Genomic DNA, 13,332 nt, shown 5'->3' on the forward strand with positions numbered 1-13,332 from the left:
CAGTTATAGTCAGGACATATTAGGTCTGGAAAGGTTAAAATCTCATTTTAAAAATAGAGGGCCCTTGTCATTCTTGAGGGCAGTCTCCTGAGGTCTTCTGAATTTCCCCAGTTCCTGTTACTGACATGTTTAATACAGGCTCCTGGCTTACACCTGAATCACATGTTCTGCGGGGAGGCATAAGTTGGCTGTGGGTATCCTTACTTGGTGACTTTTAAGATAAAGAAACACAGTCAGACAATTTCATTTTTAAAGATTAAGAGCAGAGGTCAACAAAGCCAAGTTGAGATAAGAATGCTGGGCTTGAGCTGTTAGTAGCCAAGTGGTTTCTTCCCCAGTGAATCTTACGTGAAATAACTAATCCCATGTCCCGGGGGCAGTCACACTAAGAAGGCTGAGTCCTTGAGTGTTAAGGACCTAGTGCATTCTCCATAAAGTTTATGGTGCTGTAAGTGTTTAAAAGTTTATTCAGTATTTTTTGTCACTGACTTATGTAATTAATGTTTATTATGCTATGCTTACAAGTGTATTTTAGTCAGGTGATGTGTGTTTTGGAGCAGATGCTGTTTTATCAGACGCTTTTAAAGTTTAAGTGTGAACATGGATTTATAATTGTTGAATTTGGATGGTTCTGAATTTTAGATCAGATATTTTATAGAAAATATTTAGACTACTTGTCATTATAATTACATGCTTTTTAAGGCACGTTACCATCTTTGGGGTATGTTTATAGCACGATAATGTCCTTTGTATATAGAGAGATGTCTGGTGATGCTGTTCCCCACCCCTGCCCCAGCTCTGCCAGTTTTCTAGCCTTCTGTTTTCATTTAATTAATGGCCTGACCAAAAAAAAAAAAAAAATCATACTTGAATGGTCTTAAATAGGAGTTGGAAATGCTGTTTTTCACTAGAGTGCTTATAGGACATATCTTAATAAAGGGGTAAATATAATTATGAGACTGCAAATAAAATGCGAACTATTACATGTTTTGATTTTTAAATTATCATGAGCTTCCTTGTTAAGTATTGTGCCATTTTGATTAAATATGTATCCTGATCTTATTTGGAGATAAATCTTTAGTTTTTCAGTCATAAAGAAACCATGGGCACCAATAGCATTTTATATAAATTAATAAAAACCACAGGGTGCATAAATTGTGCTACTTAAATATTTTTTTTCAATATATTTCAAAACTTATGCTGCCTTTCAAATGAGGATAAAAGATTCCCATGTCAACGTACTTAAAATATGGTCAAATTAGTTCTTTTAATGATTTGGCTGCAAGTTACAAAAGAAATTGTAATGATTATAACTCTCTAACCATTACCAGACTTTCTCATAACTTCACCTGTTTTAGGAACTATAGATTTAAACTACAGAAATTAGAATATAAAATTGCCATTATTTAACTGTTAAACATGTTAACAGTCTTTTTCTTCATCTAGGTACCATTTACATTTACACCATTTGCAGAAAACTGATGATCATAGGTCAATCTTCCAAGGTATGAAATTTACTGACAAGATATCTTGCCCTGTATTTCCTGTTTTTCTCAAGACTTTTGTTAGCATTGAGTGCTGAACAAAGAAAATTAGTGAATTATATAACAAAATTTAATATAGTTTTACTATTCTTTTACTTTAACATGATTCTCTCTAAAAATAAAAAGACAGTAACATATTAATGAAAAAAAAAGAATTCCTAAAATTGAGAGGTAATCTCCAGTGTCCCTCAGTCTCTCAGATTAGTCATTACTTGTCAACTTGACACTGAACATCCCTCTGGTAACTATCTCCTTAGGTGGGGTGACCATCCATCCTGGCTTGCCGGGACAGTCCTGGTTAATGTCTGTTGTCCTAGAATAATTATTAATAGTGCTCCCTTTCACTCCTTAAAGTATTCTGGTTTGGATGACAAACTGTGGTGACTCTATTTATGTTTGCTATGGAGTTTGGACTTCATTCTCCTCCACCAGCTTGGACTTGACTTAACGGCCCACATGCTAGTTGGGTGAATGTCCACCCAAACATTGTCCCATTTATGAGCTGAGGGCAAGGGGTCTTTATTTTATAATGAGATTCATACTTACTAGTACTTACTGCTCAGTTTTAGCTTGAGGAAGTGGCTGACACTTCCCTTCAATGTCGGTAGCACTTTTGTCTGTAGGAGACATATTTATTCCATGTGTCAACGTCCAGTCATTGGAATGTAGGCCAAGAAGGGAGAATACACTTCCGTTGAGAGCAGGCTTGAATTGTTTCTGGTATCTGAAACATTACTGCTTTATTTATGTATTTATTTATTTTACTGCATGCGAAACCTTATACTGAATATTCTAATACTCAATGCAGTTACTTTTTTTCTTATTTCCTCAAAATATAGCTAAGTATCTTAAAATTTGACAATGCTTAAAAAATAAAAATGGAAGCAAAGATACTTGCATGCTCGATGCATAACATTAATTATGTGTTCTCTCTCTGTTTAGTTCCTCACATTTAAAAGCTCTATTACTGACAGTGACTCGAGCAAGCTCTGTGCCAGTGTTTTGGATGTAAATTGAAATGAGGGGACACTGTCTCATGAATAATGTAAATGTGGCCTACACACTATTCCAACAATTCTACATTCAGTTCCAGATGATTTCCTAAAGAGGATTTGCATACTCTTGTCGCACTTGCTGTGGCAACAAACCCTGCTGCCCAGAGCCATCGTGGTTTGGTCTGCTACAGCTTTTGTCTGCCGAAGCCTCGAAGGGCAGAGATCTCTGTGCCAAGATGGAACTGTTAGTGTTTGTACTTAGTAATGCTGAGAGAATTTTACTTTAATGCGATAGTCATCTTAAAATAATTTTATTTAGATTCTGCAAAAGACATCTCCCCTCCCCCTTATTGAACTTGAGCTTTTGTCTGACAAGATAAGGGCTGAAGGAGGAGAGTTCTGTGGACCCAGTCTTGTGGGATAGGAGTAGGGGGAGTGAGGGATGCAAGAATTTGGGGTGGTGGGTGGTTGTACAGTTGGCACTTGAAGATTGGAATGAGATTCTTTCAGTTTGTTCACTATAATACATTTCACGGAAATTAATAAATTTCACCCAGAAATTCCTAAGCCCTCAGCTGGCGAGTTGATTCCTGAGCTGAGGCTATAAATGAACTTGATGGGTCCATTTAATGGGGACAAGCCCTTGGAGGTCCAGCCACATCTGAGCACTTCTGAGTGTGAGCAGTTTTAGAATTTGAGTCTGTCGTAGCATACAGCAGAAAGAGAAACAGACATGGGATCCCCAGGCTTTTCCTGGTGTCATCCTAGAGCCATCTAAGCTCCCGTTCCTACAGGATCTGGACAGTATGGCTACCATTTGTTATTATTATTGAATCCCTACTATGTGTTAGGTATTACGTGAAGGGCTTTGCATATATAATGCTCAGTATAGCCTTATGAGGTGTGCATCTCATCATCATCATCATTTGTCAAATGAATGCCTGCCATTTATCAGGTATGCTGCTAAGCACTTTCTTCACATATTATCTCATTTAATCCTCATACCACCACTTTGAGAAAGGTGCTATTACTACCTTCATCTTAAAGATGAGGAGGCTGCTGGGCGCCTGCGTGGCTCAGTTGGTTAAGCGACTGCCTTCGGCTCAGGTCATGATCCTGGAGTCCCGGGATCGAGTCCCACGTCGGGCTCCCTGCTCAGCGGGGGGTCTGCTTCTCCCTCTGACCCTCTTCCCTCTCGTGCTCTCTGTCTCTCATTCTCTCTCTCAAATAAATAAATAAAATCTTAAAAAAAAAAAATTAAAAAAAAAAAGATGAGGAGGCTGAGGCTCAATGTCTCACAGAGAGGTGTAGCGGAGGCCAATGCTATACTGTAACTGTACTGCTTCTCAACGACGTGAGAGTAATGCATGCCTGTTGACTAAATTCAGTCCTGTCATGACCCATCCTATCTTGGCCCACCTACTCGAATGGAGGAGCCATGTAGGAGGGTTAATAGTTTTCAACATGACTCTGTATTCCTGAAGATGTCCTGAAGACCAGGACTGACCAGGGACTTTTCCCCAGATGCGAAACATTTAGACCTTCGTGCTCAGACAGGTCACCCGCATAACCTTAGGGAATGGAGGGAGGCCAGATTTCTGAAGCCTCGTTTCCTAAAGACATATGACAACTTCCCTTTCACTTATGGTTTAATCTGTAATTTCTTCTGAGGCATTTAAAACTGTAGTAGGGTGAACTCAGCAAACATTAGAGAAATACGGTAGAATCTATTCATTAAAAAAAAAAAGTTGACTTCTACATTTTACTATAGAACTGAAATAGTTTAGTAAAATTTTGTGGTTTGAACAATTATTGTCAAATTATTCCACGTACCTTTACGTAAACTTCAAATCCAAACTTTGAAATGCCTCTCAGTGTTGTTTTCAGCCAAGGGTCCAAGAGGACATAAATGGTGCTGCAGCGCCATCCTGTGGCTGAGATGATGAATCGCGTGTGTTTTTCCTGTTCAACACCTGAGCCATGTTCTTGCTGGACTCTTATAACTGGGTCTTTCAAAAATTTTTTTCCCTTATAAAGAGAACAGTTCAGTGAAATCCCATCAACTTTTTTTTTATTAATATAAATTCTTCTTCCGAGCTTTTAGGGGCAAGAAAAAAAGGCTACAAATTAAGATTTTTTTTTTTTTTTTTTTTTTTTTTTAGAAATGGCTTTTTTATCTTTAAACCTGACAGTTTTTCAGAACCCTAAGTGGAATGATGGGTTTTCAGAACTCCCCCTTTGTCAGGGCTGCCCCATATTGTGGAAGGAACGCTGCTATACTTGGGAGTCCAAAGACCTGAATTCCAGCCCCAGCTCTGTTCCTTACAAGCAGTTTAGCCTCTTGGAGTTAGATTGGGTTACTTTTAAGGTCCCTCTGGCACTAAAATATGTGATCGGGGTCTTTTATTCTAAGTCTGAATATGAACCCAAATGTAATGTGAGCAATTGGTGACTAAAGCTATTTTTATTTTGAAATATGAAATTTTTAATATCAGGGATCCCAAGGAGTTTTGAAAAGATTGTGAATTTAAAGGGGGAAAATTTATACATGGTTTGATCCCATACCCCCATAAACCACAACAGTACATATGCAAAAATCCACGATAGGATTTTTGTGCGACAAATGTGAGAAAACTCGTTTGGATGACTGTTAATTCCACCTCAGTTCACAGCGTGGCAAGTTTAGCAAACAACAACAACACAACCACAACAACAGCAATAAAGCAACCCTGGGCCCACTTAGTAGAGATGTAGTGTCCAGAACCAGGGACTGAAAATTTCATTTTACTGTGGAAAAGGACTTTGGCAGCCTGGAGCAAAACCACGGGAGACTAACCATGATGGAGCAGGGAAGTGCAGTCCTAGGAGATCTAAAAAGTGCCCAGGGATGTTTATCCTGGAGAGAGAGAGATGGGGGAGATGCATAGGTGTTTTCTGATTCTTGGAAGGCTGTTAAGTTGCAAGTGGGCTTGGGATGGTTTTGTGTTATTCCAGAAGGCATAACTAGGACCAGTGCACTGGAGGTATATCCAGGCGGATTTCATTTCAGATTAAGGAAGCACTTTTCATGTTTTAGAATTGTCTTCTGGTGGTATGTTCCTTGTTACTAGAGGTGAGAACTCTTGGACAGGGGAAGGTATAAGACATCTGGTGGTGGTGCCAGTGATATTGGTGGGGATGAAATTAGATTGACTTTTAGCCCTTTGAGTCTATGATTACTTGACATAGTTCCATATTTAGCACCATTAACTGGAGCTTTTTGATGAAGGTCAGTCAGTCAACACATATTTATGTAATATTTACCATTACATGCCAGATAGTTTTAGGAGATGGGGATATGGTGGTGAGCAAGACAGACAAGGTCCCTTTCCTAAGTGACTTTACATTCTGGTGGGATGAGCTTAGTGGATAGCAAGGAATATTACAGTTCTGTGTCAAACCCTGCTCTACTTCCAGCACTCTCTTTTCCTCCGGAATCAAAACTGACTAGACAGTGGAGAATTCTGGCCTTTCAGGTTTCTTTCTCTTAGATGAGAAAGCTGAGATGCTTGCACATGTGTTGTATGTACTGTCTTTGAAGGCTCCAGAGATGGTAATAGGGTTTGAATGTTATCGGTGTTTTATCTATTTTTACTATTAAATGCTATGTCAGTTTGGTGGGTTTGCTTTATGCATATGAAGCTCCTGGATCATTTTGATGATTTGCCTTTTCAACAGTTGACTATTACATATTTTTCCTTAATTACTTCCTCAATTATTGAGGGCCGAATTTGTTATTGGGAGAAGGACTTTATTCTGTTGTCCAAATTTATTATCATTATTTTCTTGAGAGACTCAAAGACTTGTTAGCTCTCCTGTGTTGATTCTGCTGACTTTAAGTTTGTCCACTGAATTCATTTAATAGCACTTGGGGTTATCTACTGTGTGCCTGGTACTCTTTCAGGTGCTGATGATGTAATAACAAAGTGCCATTCTTGTTTTCAAAGAGATTACAGTCTAGCTTTGGAATCACACCCATGTGAGCATATTAATGGCATTGGATGTAACGGAGATATGTAGGTATAGAAACATAATGTAAATTACCTCCTACACTGCTGTGGACACTTGACAGGTATTAATAAAAACCAGCTGAGTTCAGAGCACGTTAGGCGCTAAGAAGGAAGACATTCTAAAATCACTAACTTGAGATTTCGAGTTCTTGAAATTATTCCTTTACTTTTTAAATGCTTGTGTTCTCTTGACTTACTATCTATGGTATTTTTGGTTTAAGCAGTCAGCAACTTGTGCTCACGACTTATAATTTGGTTATATTAGATAGAAATCGTCACTGATAGCTTAAAATGGAAATACATTCGCGTGTGCTCTTTCTCCCTCAGGCCTTGGAGTACCTCCTGTGGGCCAGCACGTGTATGGAGTTCTCGGTCCCCCTCCTGTCGGTCCGGTACTTGACGTGGAGAGCTACCCTTTACACTGCTGTCTGCCAGGGCTACTATGACTGCCAGGCTGGCATTCACGGAGAGGTGGGCCGCCTTCCACGCTCAGGATTCCAGTATTTAAAAATACAAGTTATTCAGCATTTTCTTCTTCAGATGCCCAGCAACACAAACACAAACAGACAAACAAAACCTAAAGAATCGCACTGGGACAACACACAAGTCCCAGGGTTTATTTGCAGAAATGTGCTTGGCTTCTCCATTCTGTTGATCTCTTGTTCTACATTCTGCTGTCTCCTTTCTTCTCCGTTCACTTCTGCCTCCTCTGCCCCTTTTCTGAACAAGATTTCGGATATCTTACCTTCCTCATTGGATGCTTGTATGCAAGTCACTTTCCTTCCAGTCTCCCTACAGTCCATTTGTCTTGCTTTTCTCTGCTTCCAGCTGCCATTTGTTTAATACGCCCGATTTCTTGTTTTTCTTCTTTTCCTGTGTGTCTCTTAGACCGAATACTTGAAATGTAACTTAGCCGTTAGGTAAGCCAGTACGTGGTAGCTGGCTTGTCAGTGGGTGAGGGCTTGGTGAGAATCAGAAGCAGGCACCCCTTCCTTCAGGCCTGCGCAGAGTGCATGGTCTGCTGAGTGCAGGGGGGGCTGGATTGCAGCCCTCACTCAGCCTCTTGGCTGGAAGTCCTGTGCAGGACAGAGCCATCACAGCTGTACAAATCTTCTTTTCGTATCCTGTTCACAACCATCAGGCCGGTTAGCGGCTTCTTTACATTTAATGTTTCCCGCCCAAACTAATTCTGAAGGGTTGGGTGGTAGTGGCTCATCCTGAATAGCCTATTGCAGCCCTTGAGGGGTACATTTTCTAGCCCGGGGTACATTCTAGAAACTATTCACCATGCATGTACAGTTAGAGTGTACTAGTGGTGATATGTTTCTGTAGCTATTAAAATTGTCAGGGAAGGGAACATATACACAGTTTGGACTATTTGATTCCTATTGGAATTCTTCCTTATTGGAAAATTTAACCCTTCATGTATGTTATTATGTCTAGAAGCATCTTCATGAAAAATTATAAATTATAGATGAAATATTTCAAAGAAATGGTAGGATAAATGACATAAATTGAACTGTAGAGAATCATAATAATGGTGATTTGATTAAATAAGCGGGTCTCCTTCCTTCCTTCTTTCCTTCCTTCCATCCTTCCTTCCTTCCTTCCTTCCTTCTTTTTTGTCCACGTATTAGTAAATACTTCCTATATGCTGGGTACTAGAGATACAAAAATAAATAAGACCCTATGAGGACCTCACAATTTAGTGGACAAAGTGAACAGTTAACTAGATAGTACAGGATGCGTTAGTAAGAAAGTCAGTATTTTGAGGAGGAGTGTGTGTGCCGTGTACGTGTGTGTATGTGATACCAGAGAAGCGATCATCTATATGAAGCTACAGAATTTGGCTTTTCTTACTTTTTTGATTTTCTTGATTCATAAAGTTAGCATATCTGACAGCTTATTAACTTTAGACCTGCAGAATTTTGGGATGCTTGTAGGAAATGATCGATGGGATAGTTATAGTGTTATAAGGAGTTAGCATCAACCTAGAGTTTAATTCACCAATTAAATCAAATATCTGGAAGAATAAAACATGCTGTCTTGATACATTTTTAATCACTATACTCTCACTTATTATGAATTAAATTTATTTTAATCGCATACAGGCATTTGCTCGGCGTGCGTTAGCTAAAATTGATGAGTTAAGGCAACTGGAATTAATGAGTTCCTCACAATCACAGGAAGAATCCAGAAGACATTATAGAGAGGCCACAATAAAGGTATAAAAGTTTCATGAAATAAAATAAATTTACTGCACTATATAGTTGAGTAAGTACTTAATATTAGTGGTTGAGAAGTGCATCCCACTGTTACCTCATATATAATTCTTTTTCTGAGACAGATGGCAGTGATGATCTTCAAGAGAGGAGTATTTGAATCTAGAAGAAAAAACAAAAGTTTCTTTAGACCAAAGATAAGAGTTAACCTGAGGGAAGCTCAAACTGTAAGTCTAAGAGTGTCTTCTCTTGTCAGATTCTTTCTGCGGTGTATTTGTGTTGTACCTCCCATCTCTGAAGCCTGGTCACTCGTATTAACTCCTGCCCCCGTTCTCGGCACCAGTGGCAAATAGAGGAATGCCTTCCCACTTTGGACACAGCCTCACTCCATCCCTTTCTTAAAGTTTTGTACCTTCCCACAATCCCAGTTTTGTAACTTTAAAGGGCAAGATGAAGAAGAAGAGCCTGGGAAAGGTTCAAAGGCGGACTTGGAGTGGTGCCACGGAGGCCTGTGTCTTTGAGTGCTTGGTGTTAGCTTAGTGGGCTTTGAGGTTGGAGAGAAGGGAGAGGCACCTTCTCTCCTCAGCTTCAGACCTCACCCTTGGGAGTGTTCAGGAACTAGGCTACACTGAGGCGAAACAACCGCCATACCTCAGTGGCTTAAAACACCCTTTATTTCCCACTGACATGATGGCTACGACAGTTCACAGGGGGCTCTGCTAAGGGTCAGGGTGAGGGGAAGGCCTCATTTTGAAAGTTGCTGGTTGTCCTGCCGTAGGGCGTTGGAGAAAGCTCTGGAGAATTGTGCGCAGGCGATAACGCCCAGCATGGGAGGGAGCGCAGTCTCTTCTCACAGGTCAAGACTCGTCGTACGGCTGTCCTGGCGACAGGCGTGTGTGGTCAGCAGCACTAAGGGCTGTCAGGGAGGAGGACTGGGACATAGTTATGCCTTCTGGGGTCCTCTACCCTTTCTCCCCCCTGCCCTGTCCTCCCGCTGTCTTGCCCTTGCCTTTCTGAATCTCAGTATCCCTGAAGGCCCAGTTCTGTTTTTATTTTGAAGCTTTCCCTGACTATCCTAGATGGCTGTAAATTTTTCTGTGAACTTCTTGGTAGGGACCAAAAATGAAAGTGAAGGGGAAGATGAGCGGTTTTGGACAGGAGAGTAGCAGAATTTCAGAACCTGGAAGAAATTTAAGAAATCGTCTGGTCCAGTCCTGCCCTATTACATATGGGAACATAAAGCCCAGAGTATTTAAATTATGGCCTCAAAGGTCACAAAGGCAGCCGCAGGACTCTGGTCCAGTGCTTTCTCATTACTCCGATAACTGCTGCTCTCTTCGTGCATTTCTTCTTATAACATTTCAGAGAAGTTATTTTTCTTTTCTCTAAAATAAATCATAATATCTAAATACAAAAATTATGTGGGCCTGGTAGTTTTCTATTGCTTCTTAGTTTGACTATGGTATGTTGGCTGCTGAGCCCAGAGGTACATTTCATACATCCTTTTAAAATCATATCCCTTACTGACCAGTGGTGGATAATCAGTGGGGGTGGTGACTTGCCCAATCATAGGTAATTCCTTGGATGAGCTGTGGAACTGCCTGCACCTGGTATTGTTTTTTTTTTAATTTATTTGACAGAGAGACACAGCAAGAGAGGGAACACAGCAGGGGGAGTGGGAGAGGGACAAGTAGGCCCCCCGCTGAGCAGGGAGCCCAATGTGGGACTCAATCCCAGGACCCTGGGATCATGACCTGAGCCAAAGGCAGACACTTAATGACTGAGCCGCCCAGGCACCCCCGCATCTGGTACTGTTGAGTAGTAATGCTCTATAGCATTTGTAAGAGAGCAAGGGGTAGGTTTTTTTTTTCTGGCTAGCAATTTTTTTTTTTCTCTGAGCAAACCAAATTTAAGTATCCAAAACTGCAAGACTGTCATTAATTAGCATATCATTATGCTTTATAATCATCCTTCAATAAAAATTAAATATATTTGCAAAGAGAAGCGTTTCAAATTCCAGATAACATTACATTAAAAACACATCTATTTCTGGTTTCCTTTAAGATAATTATCTTATGGAAAAGTCTGGTGGTATATCTTTTTAGAAAAAAGTTATAATTGTTTAGTTAGTAGTTTCTATAGGGAATAGTCAACATACCCTTTTTATAAAGTCATAGTATATTACCTTGACATACTTTGCAGAATGTTCTGCTTTATATGTATGAAATAATTTTATTATGTGTCTGCAAAAGAAAATAACTTCAATATGCGTTAAATCTATTTTATAAAACATTTATGAATTTGTAAGTCCATTGTGAACTCACAGTTAATCATTTTGACTTTCAAAGGATTCCCTTAAAGGACTAATAAGCCATACTCCTAATGACTGACTGTTTAGTGATTCATTCAATAAATATTTTTAAAGTACCTGCTATATGAACAAGATGGATAGGAGTTACATTCTAGTGGAGAAATTACATGATAAATAAGTATAGTAATTATAGTTTGTGATGAGTATTAAGAAGGAAATAATGGTAGAGATTAAATGAATTACACGTAAAGCCCTTAGAATGTTTCTGGCATGCAGTAGGTCCTCAGGAATATTAGCTATTACTATTATTTATTTTTATTCATTCATTTAACAGAATGTATCAAATGCCTACTGTGGTTACAAGTATGGTGGAATATAGAAAAGCAAAGTCGCAGTTCTGTCTTTTTGAATGGCCTTGGAATAATGAGCAGGATTTGAGTGGATCGGGAGGAGAGGATAAAACATTCTAAGTACAGGACAAGAGCACAGTCATAGCTTGGAAGCAGGAGCAACCAAAGTGAGAAATTAAGCTTGACTGGGCTAGGTATATTATGTTGGAGATTAACATAATACATCTCATGGAGTAGATGTCATAGAAACCATAGTATTTAGAAGTCGAACAGACTATCTGGATCATGTCATTTAGCTTCTCATCCAACCTGATGTTTTTAAAGATGGTCTAACATACTCTATGCAGTATTTGTACCGGAACTTGTCAAATATTTTTATTACTATTTAAAATTTTAGTTGTTTCCAGTTCTTTGTTATTCTAAATATTGAAGTAATCAACAGCTTCCATGTGCTATTTTTTTAATTTCCTGTGGACAAAATTCAAGGTGTGGGATTTGAATCAAAGGATACAAGCACTTTTATTTCTCCTGATATATATTCCCAAATCGATTTCTGAAATAGCTATGCCAGGTGCAGCCCGCAGGTACCAATTTCACTGCTAGTTATCATTTTGCTATTATTTTTTTAAAAAGATTTTTATTTATTTATTTGAGAGAGAAAGAGAGAGAGAGAGAGAGAGCGCACACGGTGGGAGGGGCAGGAGAGAGGGAGAGAGAGAATCTAGGGCAGACTCTGCACTGAGCGCAGAGCCCGACTCGGGGCTCGATCCCACGACCCTGAGATCATGAGCTCAGCCTAAATCAAGAGTCAGATGCTTAACTGACTGAGCCACCCAGGCATCCCTCTTTATTTTTTTAATCATTCAGTTTTTATAAAATGGCTTGTCATTTTAACTATTTCTTTGATCCAACTTTCACTTATATTTGTTTTTACTCTTTTTATTTCCTTCTGTGGATTTTATCTTCCACAGTTTTTGACCATTTATCTACTAGAGATTTTAATTTTTAAAATATACTTAAATGAACTCGTTTTTGTAGATATTAATAATTTGCTTGTCATGCTTGGCAACCCATTGTTTTTTTATTGCCTTAAATCTTTTTTATGGACCTTTTAAATATTTATATTTTAAAATGTTTTACTTGGTATTCATCTACAGCTCTGATAAATATTCTATTTCACTTTTTGCTAGTTTTTCTATGGTATTTCTAAAAACAATTTATAATCTTTGGTTTTTATAATTTCATTTTGAATACTTCTAATTATTAGAAAGTTTATTATGCTTTTAAGTATAATTTTTTAAAAGCTCTGTTTTAACCTACAGTAAAAATCTTAGAAGAAACCTTAACCTCTGTTTGTAAAAGGCTAGGGCATGAAGTTCAAGTTTATTGAGGTTTTTAACCTCTCAGTTAACCTATGGATTGAAAAAGTCATAGAAGCTAATGAGTAGAGAAGTTGATGTTTGAGGAGAAATAGTCCAAAGCAGTTTTAACCCTGTTTATGTTTTTCTGTCTTTCTGACTTTGCCCCAAGAAGAGGAGAGAAGCAGGGGAATCATGGGGAATATGATGGGTATCTTCTAACTGGACATGGATTCTAGAAAAGCTGACCAGAGCTACTTCTCTTACTTACTGGTAATCTAAATACAGAGAACAGATCAGTTGTCAGAAGAATAGTGTAGAGGCAAGTCATAGGCAGGAGGGGAAATCATTCCGGGATGATACAAAGCAGAGTGGCTGGGAATTCATATAGGGCTCTAACAGTCATTAGCATATTACTATACAGCTAGTCAGTTCTTCTTTCGTTAACTACCACAAGACCAGCTTTTTATACTGTGAAATATTGTTTCAAATTTGGGTTTAAG

The 13,332-nt window shown here is 38.9% G+C and overlaps 1 protein-coding gene across 1 annotated transcript in view; it reads left to right on the forward strand.

Moving 5' to 3' along the window:
* Positions 1–13,332, forward strand: part of CFAP54 (cilia and flagella associated protein 54) — a 291,059-nt gene that overhangs the window by 19,027 nt on the left and 258,700 nt on the right. The window contains exons 5-8 of the mRNA XM_078076438.1: positions 1,447–1,505; positions 6,916–7,059; positions 8,700–8,813; positions 8,936–9,037. Of these exons, the coding sequence (XP_077932564.1) occupies positions 1,447–1,505; positions 6,916–7,059; positions 8,700–8,813; positions 8,936–9,037 (419 nt within the window). The remainder of the gene's footprint in view (positions 1–1,446; positions 1,506–6,915; positions 7,060–8,699; positions 8,814–8,935; positions 9,038–13,332) is intronic.

This window comes from Halichoerus grypus, chromosome 6 (assembly GCF_964656455.1).
Source record: "Halichoerus grypus chromosome 6, mHalGry1.hap1.1, whole genome shotgun sequence".
In the NCBI taxonomy this organism is placed as follows: Eukaryota; Metazoa; Chordata; class Mammalia; order Carnivora; family Phocidae; genus Halichoerus; species Halichoerus grypus.